Source organism: Anguilla rostrata, chromosome 19 (assembly GCF_018555375.3).
Source record: "Anguilla rostrata isolate EN2019 chromosome 19, ASM1855537v3, whole genome shotgun sequence".
NCBI classification, from domain to species: Eukaryota; Metazoa; Chordata; class Actinopteri; order Anguilliformes; family Anguillidae; genus Anguilla; species Anguilla rostrata.
The window spans coordinates 3194327-3220573 of NC_057951.1; the positions used below are offsets into that span (position 1 = coordinate 3194327).

General features: G+C 44.0%; 1 protein-coding gene and 1 long non-coding RNA gene across 4 annotated transcripts in view; one reads left to right on the forward strand and one right to left on the reverse strand.

The window, feature by feature from the left end:
• LOC135245826 (monocarboxylate transporter 2-like) overlaps positions 1–17923 on the forward strand; it is a 29399-nt gene extending 11476 nt beyond the window's left edge. Inside the window, exons 1-5 of one of the 3 annotated variants that reach the window (XM_064319136.1) lie at positions 3058–3598; positions 8874–9113; positions 14586–14729; positions 15147–15953; positions 17540–17923. In XM_064319136.1, the coding sequence (XP_064175206.1) occupies positions 8897–9113; positions 14586–14729; positions 15147–15953; positions 17540–17826 (1455 nt within the window). In that variant the 5' untranslated portion in view covers positions 3058–3598; positions 8874–8896 and the 3' untranslated portion in view covers positions 17827–17923. Of the gene's footprint in view, positions 1–3057; positions 3599–8873; positions 9114–14585; positions 14730–15146; positions 15954–17539 lie in introns of those variants that run through there. The other 2 variants (XM_064319134.1, XM_064319135.1) reach the window with 2 other exon arrangements.
• On the reverse strand, positions 6791–8999 carry LOC135245827 (uncharacterized). Its single transcript, XR_010327412.1, has 2 exons — positions 8859–8999; positions 6791–8454 (listed from the first exon to the last, which is right to left on the reverse strand). It is a non-coding gene; the product is annotated as an uncharacterized LOC135245827 (long non-coding RNA).
• Positions 17924–26247: the final 8324 nt, after the last annotated feature.

Genomic DNA, 26247 nt, shown 5'->3' on the forward strand with positions numbered 1-26247 from the left:
GAGAACCGCAGAGCATCGAGTGCTATTTGCATCTTTCTGAAATGTCTGAAAAGACATAAACAAAGTTTTGCGAAAATTAAGTTGGCTGCACACCTCAGTTGTGTCGCCGGGGTGCACCGCATGCTTCAGTGGGAGAGGGAGACGCACACAGTGTGCAAGGTCCAGTCCTTTCTTCTTCCCAGCCTGGCACACGTACACATGAGGTCCTAATCGTGCTGGAGCACCAGCTAAGTTGCCTCACTGGAGCAAAAGGGCCCCTGTTGTGAGTAAAGCACGCTACTACTAAACAAAAAGTCTTGACTGGGGATTGAAAAGCGAATGCCTTCCTGGGCCCCCCCTGCAGCTGGATCTGCTGCATGCGCTGCTGCATGCGCCGCTCAATGCGCTGCTGCATGCAGTGCTCAACGCGCGCACGGAGACGGTCTCCAGTGCAGAGTCCTGCACGCAGTTCCTCACAGCCCTTAACGCGTGCACCGTAGCCATAGCCTACACGCACTGCGACGTATGCCGACGATGATCACCTTCCCCAAACCGGTGAAATTTAAGGAAGTGACGTTGACGTCAGTGTTGCTACGAGCAATGCATTTATCCGATAAAGCTTTTGGCACGTTAGCAACCAGGACCGTAGCGTGAACCGCTGCCCAACGGTGCGGTCCCGATGGGAGAAATGGTCATGTGGCCCTTCCGGCCCTTGCTGTTCATCTGCGTGTGCTTGCAGACGCTGGCCGGCATTGAAAGTGCAAGCGAGTCATCTTACAGGTTTTGATGTTATCTTGGCAGTTACAGCATATTATGCATGCTTTCTATTGAAATGACATTGTTCCCAGGTCAACCAGGTCGCAATTAGCCTACGTGCTGGGAAATGATTTTTTAAAAGGTTATCCTCTTTACATGGAAGTGTTTTAGTAAGTCTCATAGCCTAACGAATGCAGAAATGTCAGTATTGTTCTTTTGATCTATTCCAGGCATCAGGGATGTTTATTAAGTTTTTTTTTTTTTTTTTGTATCTCAAAATATCAAGTTTGGTCATTTAAATAAAGAATAAAACAATCTACAGGGCTATCATCATACCATAGAAAATAGAATATAGCTGTATGTGAAGGCTCAGGAACTGCACGCTGTAGCTGTGTGTGTGTGTGTGTATGTGTGTGTGTGGGGATGACGTGTGTGTGTGTGTGGTGTTGTGAGTGTGTGTGATGCGTGTGTGTGTGTGAGTGTGTATGGTGTGTGGTGGTGTGTTGTGTGTGTGTGTGTGTGTGAGGGGGGGGTCTGAGTCACAGAGATGGAAGGCCTTTTTTTTTAAGAAGAAGTATAGCAGCGAGTTGCGAATAATAATCTTAGCAAAAACAACAGGGGTCCTATGAACCCTTGGTCCTTGGCACCCCAATAATCCTAGTGAAAACAATAGGGGTCCTATGAACCCTTGGTGCTTGGCCCCCTAATTAAATGCACATAGACGGGCTTCCCTTTTTTTTCTTTTTATGTTTATTTAAGTGTTGTGTATATTTACTATTGTGAACTACCTTATCAAAGCCAAAAAAATAAAAGTTCATTTTTGAGTCACGAGTGACGTTTCCCTTTAAATAGTACCAGTACCTGTTCATTGAGCAGAAGTTGTATTTGTCAAATATCTGAGGTTATTTAAAGCATATTATTGTACTGTGAATGGTGTACCATACCATTGATGTCTGCAAACCACCTTGCCCTGAGTACTTTTAACGAGCACGACAATTGAAGCAAGTCCACGGCTTTGCTGTTAACCTCGACAGTTTTTCACGCGTCGCGCTTGCACTTGTTTCGTGCGCGGCGCGCGGAAGGACTTCGACAGGTTTAATATCCGTCGCGATTCCGGGGGGTGTTCGTGCTGTTTCGGGCTTTGGCCCCCTCATATGTTTAAGGAGCTTAAATATGTGTGACCTTGGCTTTCAGGTGCAGGCAGCCTGTTTGACTCCCCCGCTGTGGAATGCCTTTCATAAACCATAATCAGATTGCGTGTTAACGTGAAAATGTATTAAAATTTCAACCTTTTTTAACATTAATTAAAAAACAGTGATGGGCTGCCTGTTTTCATGTTTGGCTTAACCCACATGAATCCTTTTGAATAATCGAATAATCAAAACATAATAACGGTTGAAGAAATGACTTACTGATCGTAGGGTTGTATCGTTTCATTTTATTTTGATGTTAATATGAATACCTGTGTATTCAAAAAAGCATAATATCTTTACAGCCCTAGTTTATGTTCTTGGATATTCAGTCATGTTATTTGAAAATATATCTGGCGGTTACACACCAGTCTATGGGTGATTGTGCATAACATACAATAAAATAGATGGACCTTTTTCCTCCATGACTACCTGTCAGACCAGGCCAAGACTAACAAACACAGTTTCCTTTTAAGTGTCAGCTCGCTGATTTATTTAAGCTTAAGAATGTAATTAACTTTGAGAGTGGGCCAAGCCAACATAAAAAAAACAGAAACATTCAAAAGAAAAGAAATAGCTAACTAACTACTTCTATACAAAACACTGAACATTGCCCTTAAGGAGATTGTTGTGTTGTGCTGGCTGAGTCTTATAGCTGTGACATCACAGGCCGTGTTATTTTCACAGTCTTCCAGCTGTCATCAGTAAAAGACAGTGAACAGTAGCGAGAAGCAGAGATGTCAAAGTAAAGTCGCTTATTAGGGTTTTGGGCACCACGTGACGCTCCTCAAACCGCTCTCACACTCCTCAAACCGCTCTCACACTCCTCAATACACACACACACACACCACACACATATGGACAAAGGTGCTATATATATATATATATATATATATATATATATATATATATATATTATATATATATATATATACTCAAAGGTATAGGTTGTGCCAATGATTTGACAGCTAGATAGGCTTCCTTCCAAGTGTCAGCCATGCTCCCTTTAACTCCATGAATCTGAGCTGTTGATACCTCCACGGAAATTGTTTTAAAATTTGTGAGAGTCCTTGTCCCTTGTCGGGACACAGAATGCGTGGATTCCACCAATTTACCAGCATTTTTTAGCTGCTGTGAGAGCTGATAGTAGTAGTTTTTTTCTGTTGATGTGATTAGTTGAGATTAATCATCGAGGAGGAATAATGATGGTGAGGACTGAATATCTAGGTCCATTATTGTGGAAAGGTCTAAAGCAGTTTGCTCCCTAGAGGAAAACACATTTGGACAATTCCAGTAGAAGTCAATGAGAAGTACCCACCATGCCATTCGGGCATAAACTGCTTCTAGGGGATGTGTTTAGATGCATGTGAAAGCGTCTTAGTGGTGCCAAATATAATCCACGCAAGAAATTTCCGGTGAATCATTTGGCGGTTCATGATTTTGGGTGCTAAAGATATGCCAGTCCAGACGGAGGTGGAAAGATAGTTGCTGTCAGCTAAATTTAGACCTGCCGTCCAAACAGAGCTGATTCCCAATATGTAAGACGGTCTGAGCGTGAATAAATAGGTACTAGAGGCTGAACATTTTTTTGTTTGTTTGTTTTTAGGGCATATAATTTCGTATGGGATGTACTGGTAAAGGAACCCCATAAACGCGCAATGCGGAGCATACGTGTAAGTACATTAAGAAGGATGATGTGCCTGCTATATTACATTGTGCCTGAACATTTTGAAAGGACGTCAAGCTATATTTATTGAAAATACTGGCTAAAATATTGAGGGCAGAAAAACATTGAGGGACTGTTTGTCTTTCTGTTTTGTTTGTCTTTTCTGGTTGTTGAAATGATTACTGAGATTATAGGGCTGCATTGTTTACTTGACAAACCACAATTAATGACGTCTTGCAGCCTGTAAGGGTTGACCAAAGCTTCCTCAAGCAGGCGCCAAGAGACTGGGGTAATAGGACCAAACCAGTTTGAGAGAGGTTGAGGTGTGAATGGGGTAATAGGATCAAACCAGTTTGAGAGAGGTTGAGGTGTGAATGGGGTAATAGGATCAAACCAGTTTGAATTAGGAAAATGTATCCAGCTTGGTAAGTCTTTGTTAATTTGTGTAAAAATATTATTGAAATTATCTGATACTGTTTCACGAAGGGTAGGATAAATATGAATACCCAGATATCTGAAATGTTTGACAATAGGTATCGAAGATGGTGAAGTTGAAAAGAGGATTTCAGCTCATCAGTTAATTTTGATTGAGATGGGCGAGGGTTCTTTAGACTAATGAACAGTTTGGGCCATAGGCAGTTCCAGTGATAATGCAAAAAGCAGGGGGGGAAAGTGGACCGGCCGGGTGCCTCTGGCTATGGAGAATGGAATAGATTTGTTCTGTCCTGTAATAATCCTGTAATACAGGAGGCTGAAATTTGGCATGGAGGTTGGCCATGACCGAAGGTAGAGCTGAGTAACTTTCAGGCTTGTTGACCAAGAGAGGCGGTGTGGCCATGAGCGTGGCCTATCACAAAAAGGCACATAACTCCTGAATGGATTCACAGATTTGCACAAGATTTGGTGGAAAGGTTGGTCATGAGCCAAAGAAGAGGTCACGTTTGTGTGAGGGTGTGTGCATGGATGCATGCGCGTGTGCGGTCGCAGCTATTGCGGATTCGCTCTTGTTTCTACATAAGACAAATAATTGCGACAAATAATAAAATAATAAATAATAATACAGATATTGCCAAAGAGGTGAGACGGCTTGACTCAATTCAAGATTTGCCAGTGGGATAAGACGGTTTCACTTGTCAAACAAGCAGTAACTTTAAACAAGCTAATATTTTCAACTTGAGAGAAAAAATAAGATTTTAAGAGCCATTGTAAGACTAACCTTTGAAAGACCTTTCTCTTATTGCTTATTATTGGTCAGGTGGCTTTTTCACACCTCATTTCCTTACACTCTGAAGGGTGACATGTTCTAAAACGCATGAGGCTTTGTTGATTCAATAAACACATTTTAACCCGGACGAGCGTTTTTATGTAAATATTGCACCATAACACAAAGCCTGTTTCTTCATGTTTATAATCAAATAACAGAGGCATGCACGTCAAGTGCATGGCACCTCCAGCAGGAAGTTGATAAAAACACTGGGAGATATTAACGATGGAACTTGCTCTCCGCAGATCTGCGTGGAAGCTAAGGCTTTTGTTTGCACTACCTAAATATTTGTTCAGAAGGCAAGTCTGGCCTGTTTGAGAACAGGAGAGTTTTTTCAGTGAAGATTCCGAAGCATAAAACATCAGAAGTCTGTACTGACCTGTGACCTTTGTATTAAACTTTGAGTCAGGAACCTGCATCTTGATGTTTTGATTTGTAAAACATACTTTCACTTCCCATTCACACAGCTGGATATTTACTTATGTACTTTGCTCATGTAATTTACATTACATTACATTTACTTGGCAGACGCTTTTATCCAAAGCGACGTACAAAAAGTGCATTTCATGGTCATAGACAACTGCTGAACACAGGTTCAGTAGGGTACAATACTTATTTTGTACAGCTATTTCTAGCCAAAATTTGGCCCAAGGGCAGTGCCCCTCCCAGCGAGTTGCTCCTCTCTCAATAACAGGCCCAGTTACCTGACTATTATACGACACTGCCACTGTTCCAACAAGAGCTGGCCTACTATCTGCCACTATCCCAACAAGAGCTGGCCTACTACTCTACCACTATTCCAACAAGAGCTGGCCTACTACTCTGCCACTGTTCCAACAAGAGCTGGCCTACTACTCTGCCACTGTTCCAACAAGAGCTGGCCTACTACTCTGCCACTATCCCAACAAGAGCTGGCCTACTACTCTACCACTATTCCAACAAGAGCTGGCCTACTACTCTGCCACTATCCCAACAAGAGCTGGCCTACTACTCTGCCACTATTCCAACAAGAGCTGGCCTACTACTCTGCCACTATCCCAACCAGAGCTGGCCTACTACTCTGCCACTATCCCAACAAGAGCTGGCCTGCTACTCTACCACTATTCCAACAAGAGCTGGCCTACTACTCTGCCACTATCCCAACAAGAGCTGGCCTACTACTCTGCCACTATCCCAACAAGAGCTGGCCTACTACTCTGCCACTATCCCAACAAGAGCTGGTCTACTACTCTGCCACTATCCCAACAAGAGCTGGTCTACTACTCTGCCACTATCCCAACAAGAGCTGGCTACTACTCTGCCACTATCCCAACCAGAGCTGGCCTACTACTCTGCCACTATCCCAACAAGAGCTGGCCTCTACTCACACTATTCCAACAAGAGCTGGCCTACTACTCTGCCACTATCCCAACAAGAGCTGTTCTACTACTCTGCCACTATCCCAACAAGAGCTGGCCTACTACTCTGCCACTATCCCAACAAGAGCTGGCCTACTACTCTGCCACTATCCCAACAAGAGCTGGCCTACTACAATTTGGAACTCAGCCCTAAAACGTAGATCCAACTAATCGATAAAGAAAATTCCTTGGCGACAAATTTTTTATTGTCGGTTTTGTCAACGTCATCGATTGGTTGTCACAGCCCTAACGGTTAGGGAACTGGGCCAATAGCCTAAATGTTGCAGGTCTGATTCACAGGTAGATGGCTGCCCTTGTGTCTTTGAGTAATGTACTCATCCTGAATCGCTACAGTAAATATCCAGCTAAATACATGGATAGTGTGTATAAATGCAAAAGCTCTGTATGGCCCTTTGAATAAGGGGCGTCTGCTAAAATTCCTGTAAAGCAATGTGTAATGTTATTCTGTGGAATGCAACAAGCAGACCTTTGAGGACCAACTGCTCACCCGGCAATCAATAATGTACACACTCCTTAATTAAACCTTTAATGTACACACTGTTTAATTAAACTGCACTCTGAGAACAAATGTCTAGATTCTACATTTTAAATGGACAGTTCCATGTAACTGACTTTGGACACTGTACACATCTCAAAGCTTCCTATATTAATTCTGCCTATCTGTTACCATCGCTTTGCATGACCTGTAAAACTAACCATATTCATGTTTTTTTGTTAATTTGCGGCCTTACAGTTTTAACAACATTCAGACAATATTATAGTGTAAATATCTTTAGAATAAGAACATAATGCAGATTTTTGTTTTTAAAGGACATTTTTCTTGAAAAAATTAATTTTGAAATCTAATCCCGCAGGTGTATATGGTTTTGAGATTTGGAAATTTGGTCTCAACCTGCACGCGCAGTATTCTGTACACGATGAAGCCACGCTTGTTTGCTTTGTAAATAGCTTGAGGCTCGTTCTTGGTCAATCGAGCGTTTTCTGCTCTTCTGGTGGCTTCAGCCGTGCTTCCCTGCTTTTCTCACCTGTGCAAGTTTATGCTGTTGTGCCAGACGTTCTGAGACCTCCTGATCCAGCTGAAATCCTGTTGGGCCTTAGGCAACATGCGGTCAGGTGACCGGGTTTCCTCTGTTCAACCTTGGCTGGGAGAAGCAGGCGGCCATCTGCACTTGTGCTGGTCTTGTGACCGGGGGGTGGGGGGTTGTCCACAGACTTGAGTGACTAATTGTTGCTGTGTCTTTGAACAAAGGGGAAACTTCCCAGAGGGGCAAGCAGGAAGGCTGCTCAGCCGGGGTTGCCAGATTGGGTTGCCAGATTGGGTTTGAGGTCAGCGGCGCGGTGGGTGGGTTGCATTGCTTATTTTGGAACGCTTTCTCGGTGAAGTCCCGCCTCCTGATCCACGTTCCCGTTTGGCACGATGACCGTCTCTCTGATCTTGGGCCGGCTGGGGCTGCTCAGAAAGCAGCGGGGGACTCGGTGCAGAAACTCGTCGCCTTTACCAACTGGTGCTGGACAGATGGGTACCCCCCCTCAATTTCCCACTTTGAATTTGCCTCAAGAGCCTACAATGAATTTAGAGCCCGAAGATATTGCAGTCCTGGCTAGTGTGAGAGCTCGAGAGTGACCGTTTCCTGGTTAATAATGTGTTCCACGCTAGGCTTTCTTAGGAGAAAGGTTTCGGAGGAACAAACATTACTGCTTCTGGATCGGGTCACGAGAGCAGCAGTATGGGCCATTTGGTTTGGCCCAGCAATTCAGGTTAAGCACTTTAGTCAACAGTGCCACAGCGGCCTGAGAGTTTAGGTTAAGTTTTCTTTAGCTGCTTATTTGCCTCTTTGGTTGTGTCGCTATCTGCAGGCTCATATTTGTTTTGCCAAGTCATGCATTATTATGTACGTGAAAAGTGGTTGCACGACAAAAAATTGACGGTAACTCATCCAAGGGTGAAGAGCATTGGCCCGCAGAGCGCCACCTGGTGGGACTGGAAGGAAACAGGCGGTGTTCTGCCGGTGGGCTTCTGTCTCTGACTCGCTTTTTCCTTCCTGGAGTCTGAACTAAGATGGTAGGCCTCTGGTGTCCACCGCCACCTATTGCACTGGACATGCTGTTGTCTCGAAAGTGCAGAGCATCACCATCCAAAACCTTTTGGATGGCGTCAGTGGTTTGAGGATGCAATGGTTCCTGTGCAAAAAAAAAAACGTAAAGCAAAACAAGTGATAAATTGGACCGACGTGGCATCGCAATTTAAAAATACTTCACTTTCTCCAGCCCTGGTGGGTCACATGACCCTAGGCCTGGGAACCTAAATGCTCTCGGAGAAAGGCACTTTATCGGACGTCTAAATCTACAGAGTGCTTTTAACCATTTGGCTGGGTTGGCTGGTTACAACATGACGCAGATTCTTAAAAGTGTCACTCCCTGCTTCTGGCTCTTTCACACGAAACGGCATTCTCTTGAAACAGGTGCAGCCGCCAGAACACTGCAAGCCGTCTCTGCCAACGTAGCGGCGGCAGCGTGCCACGGGCAAAGCTTAGCTTCTTTAGCGTGTGCCGTGTGAGCTCCGCCCGCCTGTGGCTCACCCGAACCTGTTTTTTGTCCAGTTTAAGGTCGAGCTGGGCCAGAGATGCCGCCCCCTGCAGGAGGTCCTCCGGTCGTCACCCCGCCAGACGGGGGCTGGGGCTGGGCGGTGGTCCTGGGCTCCTTCATCTCCATCGGCTTCTCCTACGCCTTCCCCAAAGCCATCACCGTCTACTTCAAGGACATCCAGATCATCTTCGGCGCCTCCTACAGCCAGATCGCCTGGATCTCCTCCATAATGCTGGCAGTCATGTATGCTGGAGGTAAAAAAAAAAAAACTGATTTCACACCGTCTTTTTTTTACATTTTGTTTTTCTTATGAAAATTCCTGAACCTACCACTTTGAACATTTGATGCCAATTTCTGATTTTCAGTTGATATTTTGGATATAAAACCACATTGTCTTGGAGAAAATCTTGTGTGTGTACCATTAATTCCACTTACCCTATGATTTTCGGTTATCTGATGTGATTATGCTCCGTATGTGAACTCAGATCATATTATTTCTTGTAAAAGGCATAGTTCAGTTTCTGAATATGTTTTTGATACACAAAACAGAGTGTAATTTAAAGCAAACACTAAGTAACTCCAAAGCAATTTGTTGTGACAGGTGTAGTTTAGAAAGCTCTTATCTTCTATGATCAGAGAGCTGTAGTTTAGATAGCTCTTCACTCCTATGGTCAGAGAGGTGTAGTTTAGAAAGCTCTTCACTGTATGATCAGAGAGGTGTAGTTTAGAAAGCTCTTCACTGTATGATCAGAGAGGTGTAGTTTAGAATGCTCTTCACTGTATGATCAGAGAGGTGTAGTTTAGAAAGCTCTTCACTTCTATGATCAGAGAGCTGTAGTTTAGATAGCTCTTCACTTTTACAGTCAGAGAGGTGTAGTTTAGAAAGCTCTTCACTGTATGATCATAGAGGTGTAGTTTAGAAAGCTCTTCACTCCTATGGTTAGAGGTGAGTTGAAGCTCTTCACTTTATGATAGAGAGGTGTAGTTAGAAAGCTTTTCACTGTATTGAATCAAGAGGTGTAGTTTAGATAGCTTGTCCTTTATGGACTCAAGAGTATGTAGTTTAGAAAAAGCGTTAGCTCACGAAGCTTGCTCTTATCAGAGAGTGTGTTTAGGTAGCATCCACTATTACGGCAGAAAGGTGTATTTTGAAACATCGGCTTCACATGATCAGAGAGGTGTAGTTTAGAAAGCTCTTCACTCCTATGGTTAGAGAGGTGTAGTTTAGAAAGCTCTTCACTGTATGATCAGAGAGGTGTAGTTTAGAAAGCTCTTCACTTCTATGATCAGAGAGGTGTAGTTTAGAAAGCTCTTCACTTCTATAATCAGAGAGGTGTAGTTTAGATAGCTCTTCACTATTACGGTCAGAGAGGTGTAGTTTAGAAAGCTCTTCACTTCTATGATCAGAGAGGTGTAGTTTAGAAAGCTTTTCACTCTTACAGTCAGAGGTGTAGTTTAGAAAGCTCTTCACGCTTATATGATCAGAGAGGTGTAGTTTAGAGAGCTCTTCACTCCTATGGTCAGAGAGGTGTAGTTCAGAAAGCTCTTCACTGTATGTTCAGGAAGGTGTAGTTTAGAAAGCTCTTCACTCCTATGGTTAGAGAGGTACAGTTTAGAAAGCTCTTCACTTATATGATCAGAGAGGTGTAGTTTAGAGAGCTCTTCACTCCTATGGTCAGAGAGGTGTAGTTCAGAAAGCTCTTCACTGTATGATCAGGGAGGTGTAGTTTAGAAAGCTCTTCACTGTATGATCAGGGAGGTGTAGTTTAGAAAGCTCTTCACTCCTATGGTTAGAGAGGTACAGTTTAGAAAGCTCTTCACTTATATGATCAGAGAGGTGTAGTTTAGAAAGCCGTTTATTCACTACTAGTTGGAATTGCACAAACGGGAACTGTTCTCAGTGTGGCTGATTTGTTGTTCCTTTGAGGTCTCCCTCAAGCACTAATTAGTTTCCGACCAAACGTAGCGTTGTTGACACAGGAAGCTGGGCTACTTTCACTGAGAGCGCTCCTCTCAGGCTGCACGCATCGCGAGAAATTGTTGCAACCGAAAATACGATGAAACATAATTTTTTGAAAAAAAAAATAATCAGGCAAAATGTGCACACACAGCTTCTGGGGACATACCGTCTAACATACAGTAAAAACAGAAATCACACCAATAACTCCAGAAGTGAACTTCTGGGAAGTATGCCTTTAAGGTTCTGGCCTTATTAAGCCCCTCAGGTCCATATAATATATGAGCCTTTTGCATTTATACGGTCATACTCAGCCAGGAGAGTGAACTGCTTTCCTCCCCTGTGAATGTTGGTATTTGTCATATATCTCCTTGTCATTCTAAATCTGCCACTAGACCAACATAGGACATACAGCAATATAGGTCAAACATAAACACCCTCTGTGTTCCAGAATTAAAGTTACTGGGGTTCTGAATGATTTTTTTCCAATTAATAAAAAGGTAACACTTCACATTAAGTTTATACCTGTGTAGTTAAATTCTACCTAATCTGGTAACAAAGAGGGTTATTACTGTGCAACTCCAACATAGGTAACAGTGAACATGAGTGAGCGGTATTCTTAATTATACGTGTGAAAATGACCAGCCCTGTTACCTCTCTCCTGTTAATGCATTTATTTCCCATCATGGAGACATATTGTGAAATTAACAGGCAAGGTTTCTTTGCTCTATATCATGAAGATATATATTTTAAATTAACTAACTGTAACTGTTACTTATGTTAACCGTTTGTTTCAAAATTGCAATTCTACAACACAGGTATAGCTGCAACTTAATGTAATGTGTTACCAATAGAAATATTTGGTTCATGCTATAGTGGTTTCTGTTATGCAGCTGCTAATTATTAAGATCAAGCCTTTTACAGGATAGGCTTTAGCGAATGTTTAATTTCATACTTCTTTGTAATTAAAAACAACCGATCAGGTCTAGGCCTTTATGTTACGTTCTTTAGTTGTACTGTGCCAGCAGAAAAGCTTAAAGTTGGCTAAATGAAAAAGTGTTGCCAAAAGTATGCACACAGTATTTACACTAACACAAGTCACCGCATGGTTTTTCCATGTGGGTCTGTGTTAGTTGGGGAAAAAAGGGAAAGCCATAGAGGATGCAAAGCATGCTGGGGAATGCAGGCTCGAAGTAGACCAGAAACGTGTCGTTGCATTACATTCTAAGCATTAGCAGACATTTTTTTCTTTCCACGGTTTACATTCTTTACACACAACAAGAGCTGGCCTACTACTCTGCCACTATCCCAACAAGAGCTGGCCTACTACTCTGCCACTGCTCCAACAAGAGCTGGCCTACTACTCTGCCACTATCCCAACAAGAGCTGGGCTACTACTCTGCCACTGCTCCAACAAGAGCTGGCCTACTACTCTGCCACTGCTCCAACAAGAGCTGGCCTACTACTCTGCCACTGCTCCAACAAGAGCTGGCCTACTACTCTGCCACTGCTCCAACAAGAGCTGGCCTACTACTCTGCCACTGTTCCAATAAGAGCTGGCCTACTACTCTGCCACTATCCCAACAAGAGCTGGCCTACTACTCTGCCACTGCTCCAACAAGAGCTGGCCTACTACTCTGCCACTGCTCCAACAAGAGCTGGCCTACTACTCTGCCACTGCTCCAACAAGAGCTGGCCTACTACTCTGCCACTGTTCCAACAAGAGGCATTTTCCCAGGAGGGAAATCAAACCCACAGCCTGTGAGCTACAAGACAAGTTTCCCAACCATTTTATTTATTCTACACTCCTGACCAGGATACGTGTCCTGATGCTTGTTTTAAGTCAGAGCTTGCTAGTGCGCAGAAATATTGATTGGATCCACAAAAAGTGGGCGGGTTCATTGCGGCGCCACATTCTTGGGGCCTATCGCAGTGTGGTATGAGCCTGTCACTTTGAGCTCTTCAGACTTCCTGCCAGTACTGGGAAGGAAGTAAAAGCAGAGTCAGATGTTATTCAGCTGCCAGCCAGACATGTTCATTAGGGACAGCCCCGACTTTATTTTCTCTCTTGACCTTGAAGCAGGAGACCAAAATCTGTCTGTAGTTTTCCGTATCAGATCTCGCGCCTGAATATAAATATGTGGTTTGATAACGCATTCTGCTACACATGTGTGCCCTTCTGCCTCAGTTCAAGGGCAGCTTGGACAAGTTTACCTTCACTGCTGGAACAGTACAGTAGGGCTCGGTTTAAAAGCGATGACCTCATTTAAGAACCTTTTTCCACTACCCTGCTAATTTGAGCTCTCTCATCTCACATCTGTACTGAAACCCCGTCATTACAGTATCTGCTTCAGGGCCTGTAAGTATACGCATGTTTGCAACAGTGTGTGATAGAGACTTTGTTTATGCTGAGCAGGCATAAGACTGTACACACTCAAAGGGCATGCCATTCGCAGTGTCAACAGCCCAGCTAGCTCTGCCCTTCAAAGGGCCAGCAGAAAGAGGAATGTTACGTCATGTGACCAGGAGGAAGACATAGCTGCCCGCTTTTTAAAAAAAATGAAAGAACGTAAAAAAAAAACTGGAAATGGAAGAATGTAGTGATAACGGCTCATCCTAAAACATGCTGTCAAGGGGATTGTTTTCGGGAAAAAATACTGGCTTTTGTACCTGGTGAAAATATAATGTGAGGCGAAGCGAGCAGATAAACTGGGCAATCTGAGAACAAATATAACATTTTAAATTCCACGCATGCAATTCCAGGCATGGAATACATTATATGCAGGAAGTTAATTTCATGTGAACTTTAAGGAATACTAATTACTACTGCCCGTTGTCTATGGACATCTGTCTGGATGTCACATGCACTGAACACATTTTCTGTGACTGACTAGTTCCATTACATTGCAATCACTCAGCAGATGCTCTCATCCAGAGCGACACAAAGTAGTGGAGATCATGACTGTTACTCCCAGAGGGCCGCAAAAATGTGACATCGCCAAGAAGGCACAGAAGCCCGTTTAAAATTACACAAGTGCAATGTGTACCTAACAATTAGTATTGTGACCAAAGGAGATGCCACCGGACAGATAAGACACTCAAGAAATCCAGAGAAAGAAAGAAAAAGAAAGAATATAGTCAAGCGGTCGGGGAAACCATGGTGCGATCCGAAGAGGTGAGTCTCCAGACTCTGTTGGAAGATGGGCAGGGTTTATGCAGTTCTGGCTGCAGTGGGAAGCTCGTTCCACCACTAGTGGGCCAGAACAGACAGGAGACGTGACCTGGACAGTGTAAGCACCCGGGGAGGTACCAGATGCACGGATATGGATCAAAGCCAAGTTCGCCGTGCTGTGACCTCACCGTATCCAGGGCGACCGCGAGGACGGTTGGAGTGAGCAAACAGAGCCGGTGGGAAGCCCCGCCCACATCACCGCCACTCGCACGTCTGCAGCTCCGCCAGAGCAACAGATGTGTGTGCGCGTGTGTGTACAAGGGATTCTGGGAGATGAGTGAGCCAATACCAAGCCGTTTGTAATAATAAGCCGTTTTTAACTCCAAGGTTGTAGTATTGATTGTAGTTTCACCATGTGTGGAGCTGAATTTGTACCGTTGAATAAGACACTTAACTTGAATTGCTTCCCTAAAATATTCAGCTAGATTGTACATTAAAAAAACTGTTTAAATTTTTTTTTTTACTGCTGTGTAAGTTGCTTCGGATAAGAGCATCTTCTAAATGCCTAAAAAAAGATGTAAAACTCTTCTGTTCCAGGCCCCATCAGCAGTATCCTGGTGAACACGTACGGGTGTCGGCCGGTGATGATGATGGGAGGCTGCCTGTGCGCCGTGGGAATGATTTCCGCCTCCTTCTGCAACAGCGTGGTGGAGCTGTACGTATGCATCGGGGTCATTGGAGGTAAGCCCAAACAAATCCCTTTATTAGTCAGCTTCGCTTCGTCGACTCGGGCAGTCGGCCAGGTGTAAGGACAGGGAGCGTTTGAAGTGAATCAGACAGTCCTTACGTTATTACATTTCGGACTGTGAAACGTTTGCCAGGCACGCCACCTACAGTTTCAGTGCCTGTTTGCGTTGGAAATGCTGGCCATCCTTGGGCGTGGCATACGTGGGACAGATACTCTCATAAAAAAAATAATACTGTAAATTCAAATTAGGATGAAATCAAAAAATTAATAAATTTCGCCTAGTCAGCACTTGTTTCGGTCATTTAGACAACTTGAAGGCGATGAAAAGTTCCAGGTTTCAGTTAGGCACTACGCAATGCGCTATGTCGTTACCGCTTGAGAGGTCCCGTGTTTTTACCCCCCTTTTCCAGGTTTGGGCCTGGCCTTTAACCTCCAGCCCGCCCTGACGATGATCGGGAAGTACTTCTTCAAGAAGAGGCCCATCGCCAACGGGCTGGCCATGGCGGGAAGCCCCGTGTTCCTGAGCACCCTGGCGCCGCTCAACCAGTACCTCTTCAACACCTTCGGCTGGCGGGGCAGCTTCCTCATCCTGGGGGGCCTGCTGCTCAACTGCTGCGTGGCGGGGTCGCTGATGCGGCCCCTGGGCCCGGCCCCCGGCCGGAAGGCGCCGGAGGCCCCGCCCCCCCCCGTTTCGTCCCTGAAGAGGACGGGCCGGGCGACGGCCTTCGAGACGGTCAACAAGTACCTGGACCTGTCGCTCTTCAAGCACCGCGGGTTCCTCATCTACCTGTCGGGGAACTGCATCATGTTCCTGGGGTTCTTCGCCCCCATCGTGTTCCTCGCCGCCTACGCCAAGGACATGGGCGTGGACGAGTACTCCGCCGCCTTCCTGCTCTCCATCCTGGCCTTCGTGGACATGTTCGCCCGGCCCACCATGGGCCTGCTGGCCAACTCCCGCTGGGTCCGGCCCCGGATCCAGTACTTCTTCAGCTTCGCCGTGCTCTACAACGGCGTCTGCCACATCATGTGCCCGCTGGTGGAGGGGTACTCGGGCCTGGTGGTCTACGCCCTGTTCTTCGGCTTCGCCTTCGGCATGGTCAGCTCCGTCCTCTTCGAGACCCTCATGGACCTGGTGGGCGCGCAGAGGTTCTCCAGCGCCGTGGGGCTGGTCACCATCATAGAGTGCTGCCCCGTGCTTTTCGGGCCGCCGCTGGCAGGTACGGGGACGGGGGGGAGGGGCCAAGCCGTATTCTAACAAACCAGACCGGACCGGATTTGTTACACCCGTTTGTTGTTTTTTTTTTTTACAATTTCAACTCTGCGAGGATGAAAGAGTTCCTCAGATGCATGGATTAGAGAATGTTTCATAGCTCACTGGTGCACATTGTGAGGTTATTGATAAGTGCATGCAGGAAAGCCAAAAGCTTTGTAGTCTGATTGACAACCCAACATGCACCAAATCTTCTGAACGTTTCTGAAACACGGAAATCTGTGTATCCGCCTTACTCTCTCATCTTTGATGCTAGTGTTGTCAGTCAGTGCTTACTTACCAGGCATGCTAGCACTACACATTTCCTTAGTCCTTGCTTTGAGGCAGCTGACCCCAGAAATGGTGTTAATCACCTCAGAAAGAATTTGACATCCTTGGTTTTAGACTTAAAAAATAGTTAATATACAGTACAGTACTGTATATTACAGTATCTTACAGTATGTTACAGTAAACATGTACAACCTCTGGAGGCGATTTCCGCTATGCAGGCCATTGTGAAGCTGGCAGTTAGACAAAAATAACTTGTGTGCATCTTTCAACACATAAGAACTGCTTGCTCCAATCAAAAACATGCATTATAACTGAAGTAATAATTTTGAATGACTCCATAAAGTGAACTGTCGCTCTAAATAAAGGTCAAATAAAATTAAGAATTAAAATAAAAGGTTTTTTTAAATCTATAAAATAAATTAAAGTGAACTACGAAACATTTACGTATAGGACAATATATGTTGTTTTTCTGTCAGTAGAACAAGAGGGCGTCGGTGAAAATTGAGGGTAAATTATGCACTTATCAGGATTTTTTAAAAATAGGGAAGCATCAATGCTTGCAACAGCTCGCCAGGGCTCCTATTAGAGGCAGAAACCCTCAAGCCCAGGCTAAGATGGGCCAAATGGCCTGTTCTCCTCAATAGGTATTTTTATGTTATGCCCAGATGGGCTGATTGGCCTGTTCTCCTCAATGTGTATCATGATGTTTTGGATTGGCCAAATGGCCTGTTCTCCTCATTATGTATTCTTATCTTATTATGCTCTAGATGGACTGATTGGCCTGTTCTCCTCATTATGTATTTTATGTTCTTATGTTCTATATGGGCTGAATTGCCTATTCTCCTCACGTAGTTTTAAAAATTATTTTTAAAAAATTATTTAAAAAATTATTAAAAATACACTGTATTAAACCTGGACTTTTACACACCAAGGGTATCTGCCTCTACTAATGGTAAATGGTAAATGGTAAATGGACTGCATTTATATAGCGCTTTTATCCAAAGCGCTTTACAATTGATGCCTCTCATTCGCCAGAGCAGTTAGGGGTTAGGGGTTAAGTGTCTTGCTCAAGGACACTTCGACACACCCAGGGCAGGGTTTGAACCAGCAACCCTCCGACTGCCAGACAATCGGTCTTACCTCCTGAGCTATGTCGCCCCCTACATGACACAATGACACTACATGACACAATAAACTATTCCACAGATTAATAACTTTCTGTGTAGAAACTGTAGAATAACTGCTTGTTTTGTGTACTTTCAGGTAAACTGGTGGACATAACGAAGAATTACAAGTACATGTACTTCTGCTGTGGGGCAGTTGTGATCTTAGCCAGCATCTGGCTTTTCATTGGAAACGCCATAAACTACAGGCTGCTGGAGAAGGAGAGGAAAGAGGCGGAGAAGCTGAAACAGATGGAGTCGGATGGGAAGGTGGAGGCCGTGGCCGAAGCGGAGCCCGACCCAGACGTGGAGGCCTCGGAGACCCTGTGCACCAGCGCCGGCCACCAGGAGGACGCCAACGCAATGCAGCGGGAGACCAACATTTAGCCCTGCCCCTGAGCCCCTACCGTACCCCACCCCTGAGCCCTGCCCCTGAGCCCCTACCGTACCCCACCCCTGAGCCCCGCCCCTGAGCCTCCACCCCACTGTACTCCACCCCTGAGCCCCCCAGAGCCCACCCCACTGTACCCCACCCCTGAGCCCCACCCCAGAGCCTCCATCCCACCCCTGAGCCCCGCCCCTGAGCCTCCACCCCACTGTACCCCGCCCCTGAGCCCTGCCCCTGAGCCTCCACCCCACTGTACCCCGCCCTTGAGCCCCGCCCCTGAGCCTGTACCCTACCCCAGAGCCCCACCCCTGAGCCTCCACCCCACTGTACCCCACCCCTGAGCCCGCCCCAGAGCCTCCACCGTACCCCACCCCTGAGCCCCCGCCCCTGAGCCTCCACCCCACCCCTGAGCCCCGTCCCTGAACCTCCACCCCTGAGCTTCTACCCCGGAGTCCCCCACACGAATCCTGCCAGAAATCTCTTCGGGGCCCGGCGCGATGAACGTCACCGCTAAAGCAACGCCTGCGTCTCCGATGCCGCGAACGAGGGACCGGTTCGCCCCGCCATTCAGAGAAACCAAACGGCGGCGCTGTCGGGAGTTTGGAGAACCTACAGTTTGAGTTCCGCTGGCGGGCTGATGTCCACACTCCAGCCCCCCCCCCCGGCCCTTTTCACTCGTCTTCCAGGGTCTGGTTTTTTGTGTTTCGCTCGTGATTCGCTTTACGTTACTCACGGAAACACTCCCGCTTGCATTTCCCGTTCAATATGGCGACGCCCGCGAAGAAAGGCATCGGAACTCTCCGGAACTGCCGAGGCGGCGTCCGCTGGCACGCGGTCAGAGGGTCAACAGGATATGCGTGGGGCGGGGGGGGGGGGACATTAACCGTGCTCAAATTCTAATTATAAATTCAAAACGTCAGTGTTCAAATTCAGAGTTTTATAAGGGGCAGGTCACCGATGTGGCGCAATAGAACGGGAGGCTTCAGTAGGATCGCACATCAAAGAGAGCCAATAATTCATCAGGGAGGGTCATGAACGCCTTCTCTCATTAAGTAGGTTGTGCCCCGTTTTTGGGAGTGACGGTTGGACGACGTTTTCATGATTAATTTAAATCTGAACTAGTTCCATCCACTCAGTCCAGTAGGACACCTGAAGGTTAAATTAAGAAGTTAAATGTTCAGTTAAATTAACTGAGAGATAATACGAGTCCAAATGACCAATTTAACACTGGTTTTTGACTGGGTAGCACTGGTCTCAGTCTACAAAAACAAACAGAAACATTATTCTAAGTTCTAGAATTGATACCCTTGAGCCCTGCCCCTGAAGAGATGGTGCAGTAGTGTTTGCTTCATTAAAACTTGTGGATGCACACGCATACACACACATGCATACACACGCACACACACAGGCACACACACACGCACATGCATACACACACACACACATGCACATGCGCACACACCCACACACACGCACATGTACACCCACACATACACATGCACACAAGCCCAAGCACACACACGCACACTCTTGTACACATGCACATTCACGCACATTCATACACTCATACGGTGTTAGTTTTGGGATTTGCTTTCACCAGTGATGCGTTTTTCTTTCTCAAACACAGTTTGGGGAATTGACTGGTGGTTGAGCTCAAAGAACTGTGCCGGTGAACATTAAAATGAAAACTAGTATTGACGAGTCAAAGTATTGGAAAATGTTGATCAGATCCAGGCCATTGCCTTAAATCTAAAAAATGCAATCGGAAACTCATTAGTATTTTCTAATCATTACTAATCAAGAAAAGAACATCACAAACAAAAACCAATAGGATGTTATGCCATATTTTCAGTACCAAACTCATTTTTAAATCATTTAGTATTGAATCACATGGGAGCAACTGAATGGATTTCAGAAGGAACATCCACAAAAAACGAACTCAAAATTCAGAGAATGGCGGATGAATACCTTATCTGGTTCCAGTTTCAAAAGCAAAAAAGACTGTGGGCTTGGTTTATAAACACAGTGGAGCAATGCGCTATGGGATTGCAGGCCCTCTGGCTCCCTTTTTTGGGGGGATATTTGACCATGTCAGTATCCAGAGGTGTGAGGACTCTCTAACAAGTCACCTGTTGTGATTTGAAAACAAAACGTTCGGCAAAATATAGTCAACCAAATTCACCACGAAACCAACTGCGTATAGAGATCTTTTTGAAACTTGGATAACAAAAAAAAAAACGTTTTCAGTTTTGAAATAGGAACCAAATGACAGATATTCTTAACGCTGCAATCTGAGTTCCTGTTTGTGTCCAGTGGAGGTTTCCTTTAAAGCTGATGTACATTTTGAGAACTCTTACCAGCTCAGGTTCTGCAATGACAGGCATAAGCCAAGTTAAATGATGCAGGAACTATATTTTCTCGGTACTCATTGGAAGGAATTTATAGATTTATTGTTATAGTAAACTTGTTTTCTAACAGCAAAAATGTTTTGTGCTTCTACCTCAAACAAACAATATAATATTTTATTTTATATATTAAACATGCATATTAGTCTTTTTGAGCAATTCGTGTTGATGATGACAGTATTCCCGTAAAATCTGTGGAAGAACGAAACCAGTTAATTGGATTTACGTTAGGACTTTGTTGACAGGACATGCGACCAATGGAAGAAGTGGTTATTGGTTGCCATTAGTGTTAGGGTTAGGGCCAATGGAAGAAGTGGTTATTGGTTGCCATTAGTGTTAGGGTTAGGGCCACACCGTGGCTTAGCACACTGGCTCTCATTCCTGGCCCTGAGAGCGCCCTGTGCATGCTGGGTTTTTTTTATCTCAGTCAGTCCATTCATAGCTAATTCCATTCACTGGTCAAGGTTGCCAAAAACATCTTTCATTTCCATAATTTTTTTTCTCATGACAAACTCTGAAGCTAAGTAGCTGTACGGCCCTCGTTCTGTTCTCATGACAAACCGCTGAAGCTAAGTAGCTGTACCATCGTGTACCGTTCGCATATCAAATTGCCTAAGATAAGTAAGTGCTGGCTTGGTTTGCACTTGAATGAGACCTCCTGGGGAAAGGTGCTTTGCTCCTGGATGAAGTATTAGTGAGCCAGCTGGGGGCGGTCTTACCTCTGGACTAAACCAACCCCAGTGACCCAGGATAGTGATGGGGGCACTGTGCTTTCAGTGGTGCCAAGTCAAGGTCCTGAGGTCACTGTGGTCACTTGGTGTTTTTTCGGGGTTGTTAAATGCAGCGTCCCGAGCGAATCCCCTTAAAACCGGCTCTGCGGACGGCCACCTAGTCATCCCCAAAATCCACATTCCATAAGCACTGCAGTTCCAAAGGTCGTCACTCCAAAAGTGATTTCACTTCTCAGCTGACCTACTCTGCAAAATAAGGGTTAAATAAATGACCTTTTACTCTGTCTTAGAACTGTTCATATTCCCTCAATGGTTTCAATACCTGTGTGTCCACGCTTCTGGCCACGTAGACCAGTTTCACTGAATAAAAATGCGGAATTTAACCTCTTTTAAAACAAATGTCTCTTTGACACTTGTCAGATTGTCTGAGTTCACATTTGTAAATACACGGTTGTGGCCATAAGTTTACATACACCTAGGCTAAAGACATTCAAACTCATATTTTTCACAACTCCACACATTTCATGTTAGCATACCATTTCCTCTGTTAAGTCAATTAGGGTGTCTACTTTATTTCCATAAGAGGTAATTTAAAAATAATAGCTAAGAGACAGATTTATTTCAGCTTTTTATGTACTATATCAGATTTTCAGTGGGTCAAAAGTTTACATACGCTTTGTTAGTATTTGGTGGCATTGCCTTTTAATTTCTTAACTTGAATAAAACGCTTGGGGTAGCCTTCCACAAACTTCTCACAATACAATTTTGTGCCCATTCCTCCTTACAGAACTGGTGTAACTCAGTCAATTTTGTGGGCCTCCTTGCTCAGACACACTTTTTCAGTTCAGTCTGCACATTTTCTGTGGGATTCAGGTCAGAGCTTTGTGATGGCCACTCCAGTACTTTCACTCTGTTGTCTTTAAGCCATTTTGTTACAATGTTGGAGGTATGTGTAGGCTGAGGTCTTGAGGTGTTGCTTCAGTATTTATAGATAATCCTCCTTCCTCCTATTTTCTGAAGTGCACCAGTCCCTTTTCCAGCAAAACACCCCCACAACATGATGCTGCCATCCCCATACTTCACAGTTGGGATGCTGTTCTTCAGATTAAAAGCCTCAACAATTTTCTCCATACATAGAACTGATCATTATGGCCAAACAGTTCAATTTTAGTTTCATCTGACCAGAAAACACTTGTCCAGAAGGCTAGGTCTTCGTCCTGGAGATCACCTGCAAACTTCATTCCGGCTTTTTTATGCCGGTCTTGGAGTAGGGGCTTAATGGTGGATGTAGATACTTTGGTACCTGATGCCTCCAACTCCATCACCAGTTCCTTTGTTGTTGTCTTGGGGTTCAGTTGAACCTTTCGGACCAAAGTTTGTTTAGCCCTGGGAGTTAATTTGTGCATCCTTCCTGAATGATGCAGTGTCTGTGTGGTCCCAAGATTTTTATATTCGCATACAATTGTTTGTACAGATGCTTGTGGTACCTTCAGTTGTTTGGATATTGCGGAGAAACCGGACTTTTGGAGGTCCACAATTTTTTTCTGAAGTCTTGGCTGAGTTGCTTGTATTTTCCCATGGTATCATGGGCAAAAAGGCAGTGGCTCTAAAGTTAGGCCCTTAAATACAGCCGCAGGTGCCAATTGACTCCTAATTATGACGATTGGCCAATCAGAAGCTTAGAAAAAGTAATTACATCAATTTCTGGAATCTTCCAGACTTTAAATAGACAGTCAACTTGGTGTATGTAAACTTTTGACCCACTGGAATTCTGATATAGTGAATAAAAGCTGAAATAAATCTGTCTCTAATCGATTGTTTCAAAATGACCTCTGATGTGAACAAAGTAGATGCCCTAATTGACTTGCCAAAAGAAACGTATGGTAACATGAAATGTGCGGAGTTGTGAAAACCTGAGTTTGAATATCTTTAGCCTAGGTGTATGTAAACTTTTAGCCTCAACTGTATGTGTATACTGTACAGCAAGGATAGAGCTAGGCTATTAGGACCAGGCTATGAGCACAACTGTAGCTATACTAGGAGGGTGCTGGTGATACATTCTGCACTGTTTTTGCAATAATAAAGAGTGAGAACATTTTTCATTCTTTGAATATAGAAATGGCTTTCTGAGTGCTTCTTGTATTTCACTACAATTGGATACATTTTTTGTCTAATTTTAATAGTACTTTGGTTTCTTCTAAATGGAAACTGATTTCAATTAGTTTAACCCCTTAACCCCCACTTAAAATCCAGGCTTTTTTGTAAGAATCCCCCTGTCTTAAATAAACCCCATTATCTCCAAAATTATATACAGTACAAACATGGTTCAAAGCTTGAAATAACAAGCACATTTGACCCAAACTGACCAAATCCTCTGAACCTGTGGCAGTCTCAATCTGTAAACATACAGGACATATTTATTCTGAAAAGAGAAATCATTTTGTATTTTCTTTATACTACAGTGATTATATGTACTTCTGATACTGGACCAAACCAGATTTCTTTTTCCAAATGTACCCCAGGATGTACAGTGCTTCAGTTGGCGCTGCCACCGTGAAAGATCTTCCCAGCAGAGGCAAATTTGCACATATATATTTTTTTGTTTTTCCAAAGGAACTGCTTGTTGTTTGCACAACCAACACCAGGTGGCAAATGTGAGCGCTCAGAACCATTTCTGACAGTTAACACTTTGACCAAATAAAAAAATTACCACTGCTCTTATTTTAATGGGAAAGGAGAGGAAAATACATTTTACTGACAAGGTGTAAATAGGACCAGGCTTGTTACTCGTGACATTTTTGTGTGTATTTGAGTGGGTCTATAAACAGTTATTCAGCAAAGTCTGAGGTCAGACTGTGAAAATTAACAATGGAGAATTGTTGTATTTGAGGATTTGTTTAGGCTATGTGCAATTCAGTCCTATACCAAATTATTAATGTAAAAGAAACAGCCACCTGGTCACATGGATTTATTAGAAGCACGCACCTGATTGGTGTGTATAGTACGCTTTTTGCTTTTGCTGTATGGTTTTGGGTTTGTTTTTAATGCTTAAATAACCTATGGTCTAATTTATTGAACTTTGCATTTATTTAATGTATAAGAGGGGCTAATCTTGTTTGAAATTAAATGGTCTGTTTCATTTCATGTGAGATAAATACATACTTTTACAATGCTGTAAAACAATAAACATAACTTCATTCACAGGTTACCACATTGTCTTACAAACATAGTCTACATGGAATTTTCAAATTGTAATTTACGGTAGGGTAATGGTTGTAAAAATCCAGCATAATTTATCCAACTCAATTAAGTTATGAACATAAGTGAGTGGGGTAATTACTACTGGCATTCTTTTTCTAATCAGTAAAGAAATTCAGGCTGTTTAGGCCATTTTTCTTCACAAAACCCCCCCAGGCAGGTTTTGGTACTGGCCAGGTACAAATGTCTTGCTCTCTCCTCTGGCTTGCATTTTAGCTACTGAACGTCTGACGCTTTGATGCGAATAGCTCGAATTGTTTTGCATATAAAATCACGCAAAGTTAATTCATTACAATCATGTGATGAAGCTGATGAAGACTTTCAGGTGGGGATGAATAATTGTGGCCATTGTAGTTATAGAAATTATGGGTTAAGAACTTCAGGGATACGGTGCCTGCAACATAGCCAACTTTTATTTTTTCACTGAAATTGGGACATTGAATAACTGAATAGACAACATGACATCGCTTAAATGTAACCAATTTGTGTGCAGTCACTGCTCATTATTATTGAAGAAATTAATTAAAATACTGCACTTTGTACGTATTTATTTTAACTATTTCTTTACATTTTGTGTGTTGTGTTTTGCACATTTTTGCAATTTTATCCCTGTGTCGGTAATACGCCTTCATACACTTTTGGTACCCAAGAGCAAAGCGGAGGCTGTTGAGGTGCTATAATTGCACAGGTGAGTCCGCTTGTGCAGTTATAGCTCAGATGGATGAGCTGTGTTTTCAGTCGAGTTGAATTTTTTTCAGCTCCAAAAACAGGTACAGCTTCCAGAGCACCAAGCACTAAAAAAAAGCTCAGGTCAATGCTATGTCCAGGAGGGCCCCAAGCACGACCACCTCCCTATAGAAAACAATGGGAAATACCAGGCCAGCTCTATACAACAGGCACCCGGTGGGCACACCCACCTAATTCAACAGCATCGCACGGTACCGCTGAAAGTTGTGTCTTTGCTGAGAAAGTAGGGTCATGAACGTCTAATTCAGAACAACTAGACATGTCTTTAAGGACTGGAATGAAAACCAGCATCCACAGGGGCTCGACGGTACTAGAGCTTAGGGTCTCTGTGTTAGCACATGCACCTTAAGCTCAAACTCCCGGGTGGTAGCATCCTCTGCAATCACTATATGCTTAACGGCGGAAACAGCCGATCAAAACTGCAGAAAGGCAGCAATGGGATTTCTCAAAACATTATAGAGCCAAAGGTTCATTTTTCTTTTTGCCATGTTTCTTTTCACCATGTACCATCTCATCACTTACCATAAAGATGACAAGTAACGACTAAAAAATAGTATTTAAAAAATGGTTTGAAAGGTATCTGTCAAACATTGCAATAACAGAGTGTTTCATGACAGGACACAGGCATAACACAGTGTGGTCACTATCTTAAAAATACATGCATTTACTAAAGATGCCATTATCCAGCACAGTTTTCAAAAGAGCGTAGCTCCAACAGCATTGCAAACACACCAAACGCATCCAAGCAGAGTAGACAGTTTCACACCTGGAACCAAATGCAAATGCCGTTTAAGTTAAGTTTTAGTTTTAGTTTAAGTTTAAGTTTAAGATGGCAGTTTCCTCAAACTCAAGAAGTGCAACACGCCGGCAAGGCATGACAACTCTTCAAGCCAGCCGTCTTGCACTTGGTTACGGGAGCAACATTCTTGCCATAAATGTATGCGTAATTATTAGCAACTAGCGTCGACTAGCGCTTGTTTATGTCGGCTTCTTCCTGGTGACCGTTAGACACTTGTTTGCATGCCACCTGCAAAATGGAGGGGTTCAAACCTGTTATCTTGCGGTAACTGGCGATGGTGTTCAGTACATCGAACTGTTCTCGCGGAGGAATGTACGACTGCGTTTGTGTGTCATCGAACTGCCTTCAGCCTCCACCGGGCTGCCTTGACCAAACACAAGCTTTTAAAGAAAAAAACACACTTCCGTAATCGCCGCTGTTGTCAGAGAGAAACTGTATTTTTATTTTTTTCAGTTTGTTCAGTGTTTTGATGTCTCTGAC